This window comes from Cheilinus undulatus, linkage group 19, assembly GCF_018320785.1.
Source record: "Cheilinus undulatus linkage group 19, ASM1832078v1, whole genome shotgun sequence".
In the NCBI taxonomy this organism is placed as follows: domain Eukaryota; kingdom Metazoa; phylum Chordata; class Actinopteri; order Labriformes; family Labridae; genus Cheilinus; species Cheilinus undulatus.
Window position 1 is genome coordinate 38068767 of NC_054883.1, and position 14839 is coordinate 38083605.

General features: G+C 39.5%; 1 protein-coding gene across 2 annotated transcripts in view; it reads right to left on the reverse strand.

Annotated features, from left to right (window-relative positions):
* Positions 1-14839, reverse strand: part of LOC121527699 (dipeptidyl aminopeptidase-like protein 6) — a 200429-nt gene that overhangs the window by 90101 nt on the left and 95489 nt on the right. Inside the window, exon 3 of one of the 2 annotated variants that reach the window (XM_041814725.1) lies at positions 3224-3322. The exons of the other annotated variant lie outside the window; for it this stretch is intronic. Within the exon in view, the coding sequence (XP_041670659.1) occupies positions 3224-3322 (99 nt within the window). The remainder of the gene's footprint in view (positions 1-3223; positions 3323-14839) is intronic. 2 annotated transcript variants of the gene reach the window in all.

The window sequence follows — 14839 nt, forward strand, 5'->3', positions numbered from 1 at the left end:
CCTGTGATTGGAGGAGACAGCCTCGTCAGGCACCAGAGAAGAAGAAAATCCAGCTCATTAATCCCTCAGCTGTAAGGACTCCTCACATCTCCGCGCTGTGATCGTTCTTGCCGCGACGGGTGCCGAGACGTGCTGTTTGTACCTTGATATGAAATAAAGTATATAATTTTCTCTTATTGGCGCCCTGCGGTGCTGTCAGTGTGTGAACCGTCACAGCGTGCCGTTATTAAAAAACAAGCCTTTGAAAATGGCTGGTGATGAATTGTAACAACAGAAGCATCCACACGCTGCCATTGATCTCAGGAAAATGAGGGTTGTGGTTACAGGTAATTGAGTAGCTATTGAAGCATATGGAATAAATCGTTTGGAGGAATGTCACCTACACACAATGTAGGGACACGCAAAGCTCTGCAGGGACAGATGAGGGACAGATGGTGTAAAAGACGACAATCAAGGAACACACCACACTTGTTAAAGTAAATCACACCTTTACGGTTTGAATTAAGGTGTGATGCACATTTGTAACGAAGCAAAATGCATCAATAAAAGCATCATCTCAAGTGTAATAATGTCGTTTTGTAGGAATTTAGACCCGTTTTCTGAAGCTATTTGTTTGCTTGGTTTTATTATGTGTTTCTTATGCAGCTGTCTTCTCTTCCTGGGTTGTTTGAACAGATTGTTGTTTTTCTTTGCTTGTGCCACAGTCAATCTGCTCTGCTGCAAACAGACACAACTAGACCGCTGATGTTAGTTCTTTCTAGGAAACAATAAAGCCTTAATGCATGTTTCTTATCTCCACTTTTCTCAGGTTTTCTGCCTCTAAGTAAAAAGTTAACCCTCATTAACTTTATTAGGATATAAATAAAAACCAAAGCATGCCCAAACCTGTACATTACCAGTACCAGTACCATAGCAACCAAAACAAAAAACGCTAGGGCCCAAATATTTTTCTATGTATGCAGGGTTGTCAGCATGGAGACATTCATCATAATGTGATCAAAGTAGCAATTACATTTATTTTAAATGCAGTGTCATAAATTACATATCATGTTGTATTTTGAGGGCTCAATTATGCTCTGTGTTCAAAATGCATATGTCTGTATTTCTGCACGTTCTTAAAGGGATATTTTGAGATTTCTCGAAATTGGGTCATATGAGGTACTTGGTTATAGAAGTGGCATTAGCCTCCAGTGATTTCTGTCAAAGTTGATCCTGTGGTTATTATGAGTTCAGAGGGATCTGCAGCATAGTGGCTATAAATGGAAACGTTTTATCTGCGTAGTTTCAAAGGAACCCTGCATGATCAGACAAGTTCATCTTATTGGATAGATGTTTGTATCTCTCATATACATATTGAACTAAAAAACTTACTAGATGTCTGCATTTTGAGTCATTTGAGTTTATAAATTCACCAGGAGGATGCCATGTTTTGGTCTGCACTGGCACCGAGATGTCACAGTTCCGGTGATCCTCACCGTTCCTATGCAGTAACCTGTTTCACACTTACAAAGTAAAATCATAAAGAGTTTGTGAAGAAAATCTCTTAGCCTGATTGATAGCCTTAACAGAATTATTTACATAAGAAAATTAGAGAGTTAGCCTTGAAAAATGTAAGCTGTTGCAATCAGCTGGGGCTGTTGGATTTCAGTGAGTCATTTTGTACATGCACTCCTGCATACTTCTTAATGTATAACAGTGTGCTTAACAGCTATCTCTTACCTCTAAGTCATGGTTTTAGACCACACTGGTGTAGTCATTTAGCACTCAAATTATACAGCTGAAAGTCATGATCATAATATACATCTCTTTGACTTTAGATGATTTCCAAATCAAGACACTGGTAAAAATTTGCCTCATGTAGGCAATAACAAATTAAATGACTTAGGCCTTGTCCACACAGAGACGGAAAACGATATATTTCGGTTTCATTTTGAAAAAGTTTTCCGTAAATACCGGATCATTTCAGGAAATGTCCGAGTAAGCACAGAACCACTGAAAACGCTGTAGTATATATTCCAAGCCTGTCAGGAGCGCTGTAACACTACCATGTAAATGCACAAAAAGAGAGAAGATGATTACAGATAACTGCCACAGACTTTCTCCTATTTGCCCTTCTGGTTGTTCTCTGTGGTGGATTTAAGAACATCTGGTGTCTGCTGTTCTCAGTGGTGGTAAAGGAGCATCAGATTTTTCTGTGAAAGCCATAATAAACTCAGTAGCTTCTGCAGCATGAACACAACCCTGTAATCCACCATTGTTGTCTTGGCTTGAACAGTGCATGCAGCTTAAGTGGGCTATGCTATGTATGATGTAATCATTTCAAGAAAGATGCGGTTGGCTGTCCACACGGAGATGAAACCCAGTTTCAAAAAGTAGTGTTTACAGCCTCCTAAACTGCACTTCCATGTGGATAAAAAGCTGATATGACAAAAAAAAAATCTTTTGCATTTACCTCTGGATTCGTCTCCATCTCCTGTGTGGACGGGGTTTTAGTGTCAAAAGCCCAGCCATGATCAGCTGATTCCAATTATCACCTCCCAGCTCCCACAGCCAATCATGGCTCTTTTTCTCAACATAACACATTTGAATATGATTTCCTGCTGATGTACCACGCTGCTTCTGCGGGCAAAACTTCACCTCCTCCACCCCAGCCTCCTCATTTATAGCATTAAGCTTGCCCTCACCCTTGCCAATTCCTCCTGCATTCATACCGTTAACTATGTGATTTTTGTCCCAAATATATGTTCTAACTTTTTTTTTTTTAATTAAATGGCGCTCAACTGATGGCAGACTCCTTCATGTGAGTATTTAGCAACATGATGCTAACAGTGTGTCTTTTATGTGAAAGCTCTCAAAGAAATATGGATTTCTTCAGGTTGACATCCAACTTGATGTGATCATTTAGCCACATCTCCTATCAGAGTTTGTGAAGCCTGATGACTTAAAGATACCCTGGGTATGTTGAATGGGCTCACAGGTGTCTGCTGATTGGATCAAGGAGTTGAGAGTATCAAGGTGATTTCTCAGTTAATGCTTGATAGTCATTAAGTTTGAAACTAAAAAGTTGAAAGGCCCGGAAACGCTGATAGATATCAAATGTTTGACATGTAGTGAGCGGACAGAGCAAGTGCCAAGCATGTCCAACAGTAGTTAGCCAAAAATGACAGATATTTTCATGTATCTGTAACAATAAAAGTCTTATTTAGCATAAATCTTTACTTACTGCTTATCCATTTGGCATTGGGATCGTGCACCTTAAACTCCTTCCTAAACAGGTCTCCAACAGATAACTTCCCCTTAAGAGCCAGGCGATCATCCTCACCTGCAACAGAAACAACCACATCATCAGTATACGGAGAAAATGAGCAGCGCTCTGCAGTTTACTATGAACAACTCTTACTTTAAATTCAAACAAAGCAGGTTTTCTCTACATAAATGATACTCTAGTGAGTGTAGAACAATTTAAATGCTTGAAAAAAGGCTTATAAAACTCTAGAGTGAAAATGTCGGACTTAACAATAATACCTCTTGAAATGAGAGGTGGAGGAATATCTTCAAAATAATGCTCAAGACCATGTCAGTAGGTCAGGTTTAGAGTGATGCTTCAATTTCCCTTTATTTACGCATAAAAACTCAGTTTAAAAGATAGAATGATAAAAGAAAAGGACAAAAAACAACCATTTAATGTGAAAAGGAAAGGGCACAAAGATAAGATTCTCAGGCCACTTCTGACAACAAAAACTAAGATAATATTGAATGTCCTCTTGACCCATTTTCATCTCCAAGCCGTCATAACTTTTTCCTTTGAAAGACGTACAGAAATCACAAGTAATATAGTGAGTAAAATGCATGACAAAGCAGTGCTTCATCTTAAACTCCTTCAGGCCTTTGATTAAGACGAGCGCAGTGTCTGATCATCAGACCACGCACACATATTTACAGCTGATGCCTCCTGCAGTTCATTTCAGGCTAATTTCACCCATCAGTGCTCATCATATCACCTCCTGCAACGTAATGTGACTCATTTCACCTCTGCACACATGGTGGGACGATGAAAAAGCAAAAGCCATTTATCAGGAGCTCCTTTGTTTTCCCTGTTTCTTTCTTTTGAACGATTCTATACCTCATTTATAAGAACTTTAACCCTTTACCTACTGAGTCTGAAAATGGCGATTTGGACATATTTTGTTACCATGGCTGTAAAATAGTCAGGAAATGCCCTAAGCCTGAGAGCTTTGGTCCCTTTTCCCAGGAGTACTTGAACTTGACTTTTCAACATCTGGTTAATGATTATTGCACATTATATGGAAATGTCAGCAGTTTAAAAGAAGAAAAACACAAAAACAGATTTGTTTTCATGGCTTTTATGAGAAGAAATTTTGTTATTGCTCATGAAGTTTTGATTTGGCATTTGAAATGTGAACCTATACATGTTTAGAACAATCCCCAGGCATTTTTTGAGTCTAGGACTCTGGGTGTGCAAAACACAGTGCAAAAGATAACTACATACATAAGCGACAGTTAGTGCAAGTAAAGGTGGAAAAATGCATTCTCAACATTCTCAGTAACATATTGTTATTGCACATGACAGACACGCACAAATGCCACTATCTAACGCTATTTTTTGAAAACAAAACACCACTCTCGCTCGCTCTCCTTTTACTCTTTTCCTTTACTCTCCTTTCTCACGTCTTCTGCCAAAGTTGCCATATTCGCTGTGCTGTTTGACATTACCGTAATATATATACCACACATCATATATTGCCGGAAAGCACAGATTCTCAGCTCTCTGTCAGCATTGGAATCTTTTAGATTGAGCAAACTTTCGAGGAGTTACAGTGCTGAAAATCCGTGTAGTGGTCTCGTGATACTTCTAGTGTTTTGCTATGAATGCCCATGCCATATGGTTGCGAGTACTGTAATGAACTATATTTGCGCATGCCCATAATTCTCAGCTTTCCAACACTGCTGGAATTTTTCTGATCGCACAAACTTTGATAGTTATGGTAATAATACTCCGGACATATAAAACACAACGCCGGTGCTGGCTCAGTAGGTGAAGGGTTAAAGACCCTGTAAAGTGAAATCCAAAGTTTTTGTCTGAACGCACTAGATCTGTTAGAATATGGTTGCTGTAAACATGTGAATACACTGAGATCTACATGTGACTGAATTCTGGATTTGGACTTAGAAAGTTATTCACCTCTTTCCTGGCTTGGTTTCATGTGGGCGGGGCAAATATGGGGCTCGTGATGTCATGAGCCTACAGTAGGGAATAACCCCGCCCCTCTAACATGACAATATAAAATCACAGAGCAGTTCATCTCAGTCCAGTCTGTTGTTAGCTGATGTCCCTGCCTTTATTGGAACAGTCAGTTAAATGCTGTTTTTTTGTTCTTTGTGCGGTAAATTTCCCAAATCTATCAGCCACAGTGGTCTATGGATCATTTAAAGCATCATAACAGAGATTTGAGCCAGAAAATGGACTTTGTCTCTTCTAAGGTCAACGAAAGGTCAAGAGGTAGGCTAATAGTGTGACTGCTCTCCTGAAGGATCGTGTTTCTCCTGAGTGGGCGTGGCTTCAGCTCATTCAACAGACACGCCCACACCATCCTGGAGCAGATTCTACTGCCTCATTTTTCATGATTTTGAAGCTTAATTTCATAAACTTAGAGATGTTTATTTTGACTGAAATTTAACCAGCATGATGCTGCCACCACCATTCTTCCCTGCTGTGGTGGTCTTTGGAGATGATGAGCAGTGAGGTTTCCTCCAGGCATAACACTTAAAACAGAAGCCAATCAGTTCAGTCTCGGCCAGAGAATCTTGTTTCTCTCAGTCTGAGAGTCCTTCAGGTGCATTTTTGCAAACTACAAGAGGTCTTTTGAGTGTTCTGCAAAGGAAAGTCTTCCGTCTAGCCACTCTGCCATAAAGCCTCGATTTGTGGAGGGCAGCAGTGATAGTTGTCCTTCTGGAGCCATGAATCTTAGAACTCAATTTTTTGATGAGAAAAGGAGAGAGCTGATGTCAATTTTAATATAATCCTGCAAAATCCAAGGGGTGTTTTTGTAATTAAGCCTTCAAAAGGGTTCATCTTATCCAAATATAACTAATTTTACCATTCATAGAGAGCTGACATAAAAATTCTTTTTGCACGGGTCAAATCAGTTTTTGTTTGATGTCAGTAGGCCAAGTAAAACAGGAAATATGATCATTTTAATTTGATATAAAAAATAATTTTACACATAGTGGACAGTGGGTCATGCTGTACAGGACTGGCACTAGTATTTTTCAAAATTTCAGCATATTGTAATTTATTTTTTTAAAATGACAATAAATTGTTTTAAATAATTTTTAAGAATCCATTTTTGTGGGGTGTTGTGTTTTTTGGAGGCCCTGTATCTAATATAGTAAATTAAACTTTAAAATATATAGTTTTCATTTTATAAAGTCGAGGTAGTGCCAAAAAATTATACCAAACATGAGCATGGTATACATTTTCTGGGTGGTTTATTTTGTCCAAAAAAAAAAAAAAAAAAAAAAAGAACAAAACAGCAAAATAGCCAGTGGACCTCTAAGAGTTAAGATGCTGAAATTACTTCCTGTTTCATGGCGAACAAAAAATGGCCATGACTACATCTCTTGATGTAAGTCGAGCAAAGCTGACAGTTAGTTGTAAAAAGGCTAAAACTAACAAACAATGGCCTCCAACATCTAGTTTTCAGGTTCATATTACATTTGTGTAACCTTGCAAAGCAGATGGATATGCCCATTTCCTTGTTTTTCACTGGCGAATCCATCTTGCAAAGCTCCCATCTGAACCGTTTGGGCCCGGTTGGAAAGTGACAGGACCAATCAGCGACGAGAGGCAGTATTTTCAGGCACCATTAATGGGAAAAAAATACAATTTTTAAAAGCTGGAGATTTTTATCTTCCAACAAACATCATAAATTCCTGCAGATGTAGTGTTTGTTTTGTTTGTGGGAAATGTGTTGATTATTACGTTAAAAAATACATATTTATATTACATTTGTAGGCAGATATTACGTTTGCAGTAGGCAAATTTCCTTTAGGAGTTCAGTCCGAGATGCTTCTTGCATCAAGCCACATAACCTCATCAGATTTAATCCTAGTGGGTAAAATAGCAGTGCAAATGCAATGGAAAAATTCAAGTTGAAATGTTAAAATATAGTAAAAAAATAGTGAATATAGCCTGACTTAATATGTTCTTCCAGTTTCAACATGAGAAAGTGAAAAATGTATAATTTCATCATGAGTTGCCAATAAAATGCCACTACATTCATAGCAGAAATGTCACTTGTAATAACTTTCTAGAACTGTCCTCTTGCAGAGTTAAAAGCCTGAGCAGCAGCAGGTAGAGCATTATGTGCACTTGAAGAAAACTTAATGGAAAAGCTTTTTGGTGAGTTTAAAGGCTTTTGACCTGCTGTGTGAGGTCAGGGACTGTACTTAACTATCACAAAGGTGTGCCTTTTTCACGTTCTGGGTGAAAAATACATGTTTTTGTTCTTTTTCAGCAGCTTCATTTCACGTGAGCAAGGCCTTGTAGCTGTTTATGGTACAATCAAACTGTAAAAGTCATGAAACTTGAAAGTGTCTAAAATTAAGCCAGGATTTCAACTTTTTCATGTTGTTTTCAAAAGCATTCTTGGAATTCTGTGGCTATAAATTGAAAGAATATAAATCAAATACATGACATGGAAGTTTTTTGAAAATGTTTCCATGATTGAAAAAGTAGAGCTCCCAATGTTTCCTCTGCAACGACTTATGTGCGACCACTTCCTCTAAGTTTAATCCGACACATACTTTGATCAGCGTGTCACGGCTGTCGGAGGAATCATCTTTAGAGAGCAGACGGAGGGAAACGGGGCGGTGCAGAAACTTAAAATGACACTAAACAGCTTCCTCCTGTCAGTTTGACACCGTCACACTACACACTGAGGGAAGAAAGCCGTTTGGAAGCAGTGCAGATCTCAAACACCAAAAGTGAGAGTGGGATTCTAAGATTTTATGTAGAAGGAGTGAGACTGAAAAGTAATATTTTCACACTTTAAAGATTTTGTGAAGAACTCTCAATTTGTGTCAATTTTGACGCCCCCTGTGGCCAAAACAGTAAAATCCTGTACATGTGTAGAATGACTTGTTTCTTTAGCATCAACTGTCTGACAACCACCCTGTGGTGACATTACAGACAACAAATACAAGAAAATAAAAGTAGTCAGTCTTTCAGCGAAGTTTATGGATTGCTTTTACAGCCCATGGAAAGCCATCAGCGACAGTTTCTTGTCTTTTTATGATCAGTTAAAAAATGTAAACACAACATCTGTGATCGGGCAGATTCATCTCAAAAATCTTGAAACTGAACCGGGGCTATACTCAAACCAAGGTCATCCTCAATGGCATCTCTTTTGCCCAAGCCTTTTCACCACTGGTAAGATGCCCAGAGACTGCTGATGGTTTCAGTCCACTGGGATATCTCCAGAACAACCAGGGGCTTTTGGCAACCCTGCTACCTCCCCAGATGGTACCCTGAGACAAGCGTACTTGCAACATCTGACCTGGTGCCCTCATGTGGCTAACTCACCATATCTGTTGCTTATATCAGTGTCAATTTTTGGTCAAAACATGCCTAAAAGTTCTGCAGAGTATTGTATGTATCCATCCTTAGCAGGTCCAAACAGACATCTTTCTCCCCAGCAACTTAGTCCAGCTCTCCCTGGGAGGTTTCAAGGCATTCCGAGGCCAGTTTCTCCAGTCCTGGGTCTCCCCTGGGTTTTCCTTCCTGTTGGGCACACCCAAAGGACCTCTACAGAAAGGCGTCCAGGAGGCATCCTAGTCAGGTGACCTTACCACCTCAACTGTAACCTGGCATGCCAGATGGAGTTGTTTCACACATCCATCTGGTAAACCTCTCATAGAAAGTGTTTGGGAGAGGGCAGTGCCTTTGAAAAAAAACTAAAGGGTGATTGGATGAATGTTCTGTCTGTCACATCTTTAACAAGATGTGCACGACTTGTCAGACACGTTTTTGAAAAGAAAACAACTCACTGCTGTTCTTTATTCTTCTTTTAACAAAGAAATGTCAAGCTCTGATAAAACTGGCGCTTTAGCAGCATCCACGCTAATGTCTTCTGCCATAATTGCACCGGCCTACTTGGCTACTTCGAGCTCTATCCGGATGTCTGAGCTCCTCACCCTATCTCTAAGGCTGATCCCAGACGCCCTCCTGAGGAATCGCATTTCAACCTGAGTTCATGGCCTTGACGAGGACAAATATCAATCATGTTGTACCACAACAGTCTGGTACAATGTCTGCACTACTGCTGATGCTGCACCATTGCGCCTGCCAATCTCACGCTCTCCTTTACCCTAACCAATGAACAAGACCCCAAGATACTTGAAGTCCTTCACTTGAGGCAAAGGAGTAACTTCCTACACATATATCTGTATATCCCATGCACTGAATAAATGAAACCGTCCATCAGACATCTTAAAATTATAATTTAAACTCTTCAAATCCTCAACGTCCAAATATTTTTGTTTTGCAAACACATAAAGCAGAGAAAGGCTGAAACATTCACATTCAAAAGGACTTAGACCTTTTTTAGATTCAGTGTCTTTTGAATATCTGAACAAGAAAGGCTGGATAATTTATTTTGCTTTGCACTTTGAAGCCTTCAGTAATAAAAAATGTTTTAAACTGGACAAAAAATGTTTAGAAAAGGTACACAAGGCCACAAAAATAGATTCAGACTGTACACAGGGTTGGACAAATAAACATGAACTTCAGCCTTTTAAATCATGAAGATCCAAACACTAAATCTGTTTACATGACAGGGATTCCAGCTGAAACCTTCACCTTTTCTTGGGTTTGGCTAATTGTTTGGCATATCTAATGTTTGAGCTGGTGGCCCACCATATACAGGTGGTGCCCTATTTATAACCTTAGCCCTTGCCCCTAAAAACATCTTGACACCGCCACTGCCATTTCCTCCTGAATATCTAAATATTGATAATAGATCATTGTGTAAAAATTCTGCAAGCTACACGGAAGTTAAAAACTTTTACAAAACATGAAGTAATAATTTATGGTAGGGCCTCTCAGGGTGCAAATGTTCTTGAATGGCTTCTATCCAAAACTGAGTAGTTTCTGCTGTTAGTTCTTTTTTCCTCTTTTCAGCTTTGGTTTCTTTTCAGCAAGGTAGAATAAGTTACAATACACCTTAAATACTAATCCAAATAGAAGGTTTCAAAATGTACTTACAGTTAAAGACTGTACAGTTAGATACAAAAGATGCCCTTGGCCACACAAATAATGGCTGTATAGACAGGAATGAAAAGATAAACTGAGTCTGAACCTGAAAAAAAGGCCTTTAATAAAAAAAAAAATCTGGAGCCCTGATTCTTTTCTATAAAAACTGGTCAATGTTAATCAACAAAAACACATTTAGGGGCAAGTTGGCTTCTTTTTAAATTGCTTTCATGGTTTATTGGTACCAAGTTGGATTATTATTGATTTTTCTTTTGTTTTCAATTTGATGACCAGATGGTAGAGGTGGGTGGTAAACCAGTATTAATACCGTCACTGGTAAAATTTTTGCCATGGAAGGATTTCTGCAACACCGTCATCACCAGTTTAAATGCCTATGTTGTGCTGTGATGCACGAGCGAGGCATATCATCTCTGGCAGCTGGCGGAGCGAGTGTTTATGGCAGACAGCTCAGGCTGAGTCCAGTCAATAGCACGTTTAGCACTAGTGTTACATGTAGCCAGGTAACTAATCCAATATCGCCCGCTCTTGCAGTTGAAACTAAGCACAGTTGGCAGGCAAACGTGTTTTTTCTTCTCAAAGTTTGACGGCTGTGCCTCAACAAAGTCAGTCTGCCGTCTCTGTCAGCCTGCCTGGGGCTTTAACACAAGCTAAGAGCTGCTTTGGCTGGTCTCAGTTTGACTTCATCTTACAACGGCTTAAACAACTGTTTGAATGTCTATTTTAACTTTTGACTTTCTTTTCTAAGTCCGCAGTGAGTCAAACATCCAGGCTGCGATGTCAAATGAAGTCAAAAAAGCTGCTGTAAACTAGCTGCCATAACTCTCCGGTACAGCAGTCAAAGCTAAGCTAACTCAATGCTAAACACACTTCTTTCGTCAAGCCCTTTACAATAAAGCCCGTCTCAGACTGGGAGCATGACGCGTGTGGATTTTCAGTTTGATTGCTTGTTAACAAGTCAGGTCTGTCAGACTGCCTGCACGTGTGCCGCGTCTCGTGCGGCTGATACACCTGGCTAGGTGCGGAGAGTTGAGAGATTCAAAGTCTCGCTTATTTATTCCACGCACCGTGTGTGGCTGTGGACCATACTAGACAGGAAAATGATCAATGGAGAGCCTTACATCATTGCGGCAAAAATGCCCATAGAATATGTTTGCAATGTGTTTCTTGGTAACCCTGAGGAAGGTCACAAGCTTAAATGCGCCTGTTTGAAAAAGTTGTTCCCTAAAGAGCAACTATTAGTGAAGCTTTATGTCTCCATACTGGTAGAATATGTCACAGGAAAGATAAACACCTATGAATGCTTTTCTGGTTTGTGCTTTTCAAAGTAAAAGCCCGGTTTAGCATTTCTGTCGAGAAACTCCGTTCACTTGTACAGAATGCTTTTATTGTGAATAGTTCCTGACACACTTAGATTGTACACTGAATCAAAACGCTTTTAGGGGGTTTATTGAGGTAAAACTTACAAAGAAGGACAGGGCTTTGAGAGCAGGGAGATGCAACTGACACGCAGAAAACTCGCGCCCTCTGTGAAAGCCGCAATGGCAGGAGGCGGAGCAGACACGCGCGGCACACGCAAGCAGCAAAACGCGCTCCCAGTCTGAAACGGGCGTAAAAGTCTGTGGCTGTTATTTTTCTGAAACGCTTTTATTTAGAACGCCTTCGCCAGGAAACGTGCTCAAGTCATTAGCAGCTTAACACACCTCATCAGGATGGAGATGAAATCTGAAACTTGGAGTGCAGTTAGAAGTAAATCAAGAGAGACTTAAAAAAAAAACAGAAATCTGCACTGTAAAAAATGTCCCCTGAAAATATGGTGAAAAACTGTCATACAGCAACAGTAAATAACTGTGAAAAAAAAAGAACATATATATTTCTGTGTTAAATAAAAAGAATTACTGTAAATAAAGCAACGGTACTAAACATTCATCTTTAAAATTACAGTATGTAACTAGAAAAGCACTCAGAGAGTGCAGACCTCCGCCATCAGCCCTATCTCCCAATAGTGAAGAATCTTTTAATAAATTCCTGGATTCATCCCCATGTGCCCCCCATGGGCTGGAAACACGGTGAGGCAAAGCATTTGTTTCGCTATGGGTGCCAACAGATGCACCCATGGTCTCAATGGATGACTGGAAGTCACAGCAGAGGGTGAATATTCCTCTATTCCTCCCAGCATTGTGAGTATTCTCTCTACAATTCGCTGTCTTTCTCTCTGTTACACTCCGACTCGTCTCCTTGACCGGGCTTGCGTCTTTTAAACTCTATAAACTCCAAAACTTTGAATAGAAACACACCCACAAAGGCTGCTGGGATTAAAGTTACACATGTCCGCCATCTCCTGGTCTAAAGTGGTAACAGCGCAGACCTCCGCCATTAGCCCCATCTGCCAATAGTAAAGAATCCTTTCACAAATTCCTGGATCCAAACAGTGATCCGGATCAGTCTCAAAATCCAATCAGTTCTTCCTTATGCCATTTCTGGCATTTCCTGAAAATTTCATCAACATCCGTCCACAACTTTTTAAGTTATGTTGCTAACAAACAAACAAACAAACAAACCCACTGATCACATAACCTCCTTGGCAGAAGTAATAATCACAAAATTGTACTGTTAAAATGAAAAACGTAAAATTCTAGGACAAATAGTGTAATCTTCAAGAAGGGGGATTTAACCTAAAAATTTACAGTAGCAGTTGGTCAAAATTATAGACTTCGCTCTCATTTGCATTTTAATTCACAGAAAAATCTGTAAAAATACATTGCAATCACATACCATAATTTTAGCAGCAACAAGAGGTTAAAAATACTGTATAACAGGGAAAGTTCTGTAGAAAATACAGTACAAACCTGTCAGTAAAAACTTAGCAAATCAACTGTAATTTCTCATGTTTTGTACTGAATTTTTAAGGTTAATTTCTGGCACCCACAGCTGCCGGTAAATTACTGTAAAATTTAAGTAGTTATAAAAAATAGTAGCATTTTTATTACAGAGAGATTGTGTTTAGGGTTACAGGGTTTATGTAGCTTTATTTCATTAATGTTATTTTTACTGCTAATCCCTGTAGAAAGTGTTAGAATAGAGCAGTAATTTTCACATCAAATGACAGTAAGTTTTATAGCAAATTACCGTAAATAAGGTTACAGTGGAACTGTTATTTTTACAGAAAGGCCCTGTATAAACATTTACAATATTTTATTTTTTTTTCTACATAAATCTACAGTAAAAAAAGAGGTTTGTGCTGTAATATTTACAGTTGCGAAATGAAAACATGTTTTTATCTTACACATTCTCACTATATTTTTACGGTATATTTCTGACAACCACAGCTGCCGTTTTTTACCGTAAATTTTACATGTGTTTTTCATTTACAGTGTGTGTTCCTATGCTTAGATATTAATTGAGTATGCCATCAAAGGCTTGTTATAAAGGGAGAAAGGGGTTAATAACACTTGAATTTGGATTGAAAAGCATTATCTCTTTTTAATTTCGTAACACGTCACTATAATACCGTTACCCTCAAAGGCAAGAAAAATACCCTGGTATGATTTTAGGCCATATCGCCCAGGCCTTCCAGATGGATGAATTTACAATTTTTCAAGACAGTCCCAGTCCTCACTTTTAACATGGTGCACGGTAAAAGATAATCAGGTCAATTTTAGGCCAGATTCCCCATCCAACAAAGGTCACCATCATCTTATGGTTCTAAAGATTATCTTGGCAGATTTCCTGCAGGGTGAGGTCTGTTAAGGTTGATTTTACCTGCCCCAATCTGCTCAGCAGACAGTTGAAGCAGCTGTGATTTGAAATCATAATCATTAAACAACTGGGGGACCACAGCGGACAGCCAAGGGAAATATTTTTTGGTTTTCATCAAGTCTTCAAGCTGGTATAAGATTATAAAAGATCAGACATTGTCCAGGCTCCTTCACAAAATCCTGCAATTAAAACATTGGGGTTCATATTTCTGACTCATCGAAGGCTTCCTGTGTTAATAAAGAGCATCAGCTGTGCACGAGCTACAGGAGGCATATTGTTCCTGACAGATGGACGGACACTGAACGATCCTCAGTTCCTGCTCGGTTTCGCCACCAGGGACATAAACACCTTTAAAGGCATCTGCTCGGTGCCTCGCTGGAGTCCTGAGTGTGATTATCAGAGTCAGCAGACTGTGTTCAGAGAGAACGTCGGCTCAAAAGTGCACATAAGCTGCAGCCTCCCATCAGATGGAGAGCTTTAAGGAGGATAAATGGACTTTATAATCATTGATGAAAACACAGGCTGATAAAATATGGGGTTAGGTTTACATTAAAATTAGAAAAGGCGCCATATTTCAAAGGCAGATCAGTTTTGTGTGGTTAAGCATGTCTTTATCTCACTCTCGCAGCGCCACGATCGCTGAGAGGAACTTTGAATAAGTCAGACAAAAGCTGACAGTCAGCTTCAGCAGGGTCAGCTCACTTCAGCAGTTTATATGCTAATACCGCTCCAGCTCTTTATAATACAATGGAAATATGGAGGGGGTTCTGATCCAACACCTCAGCCGAC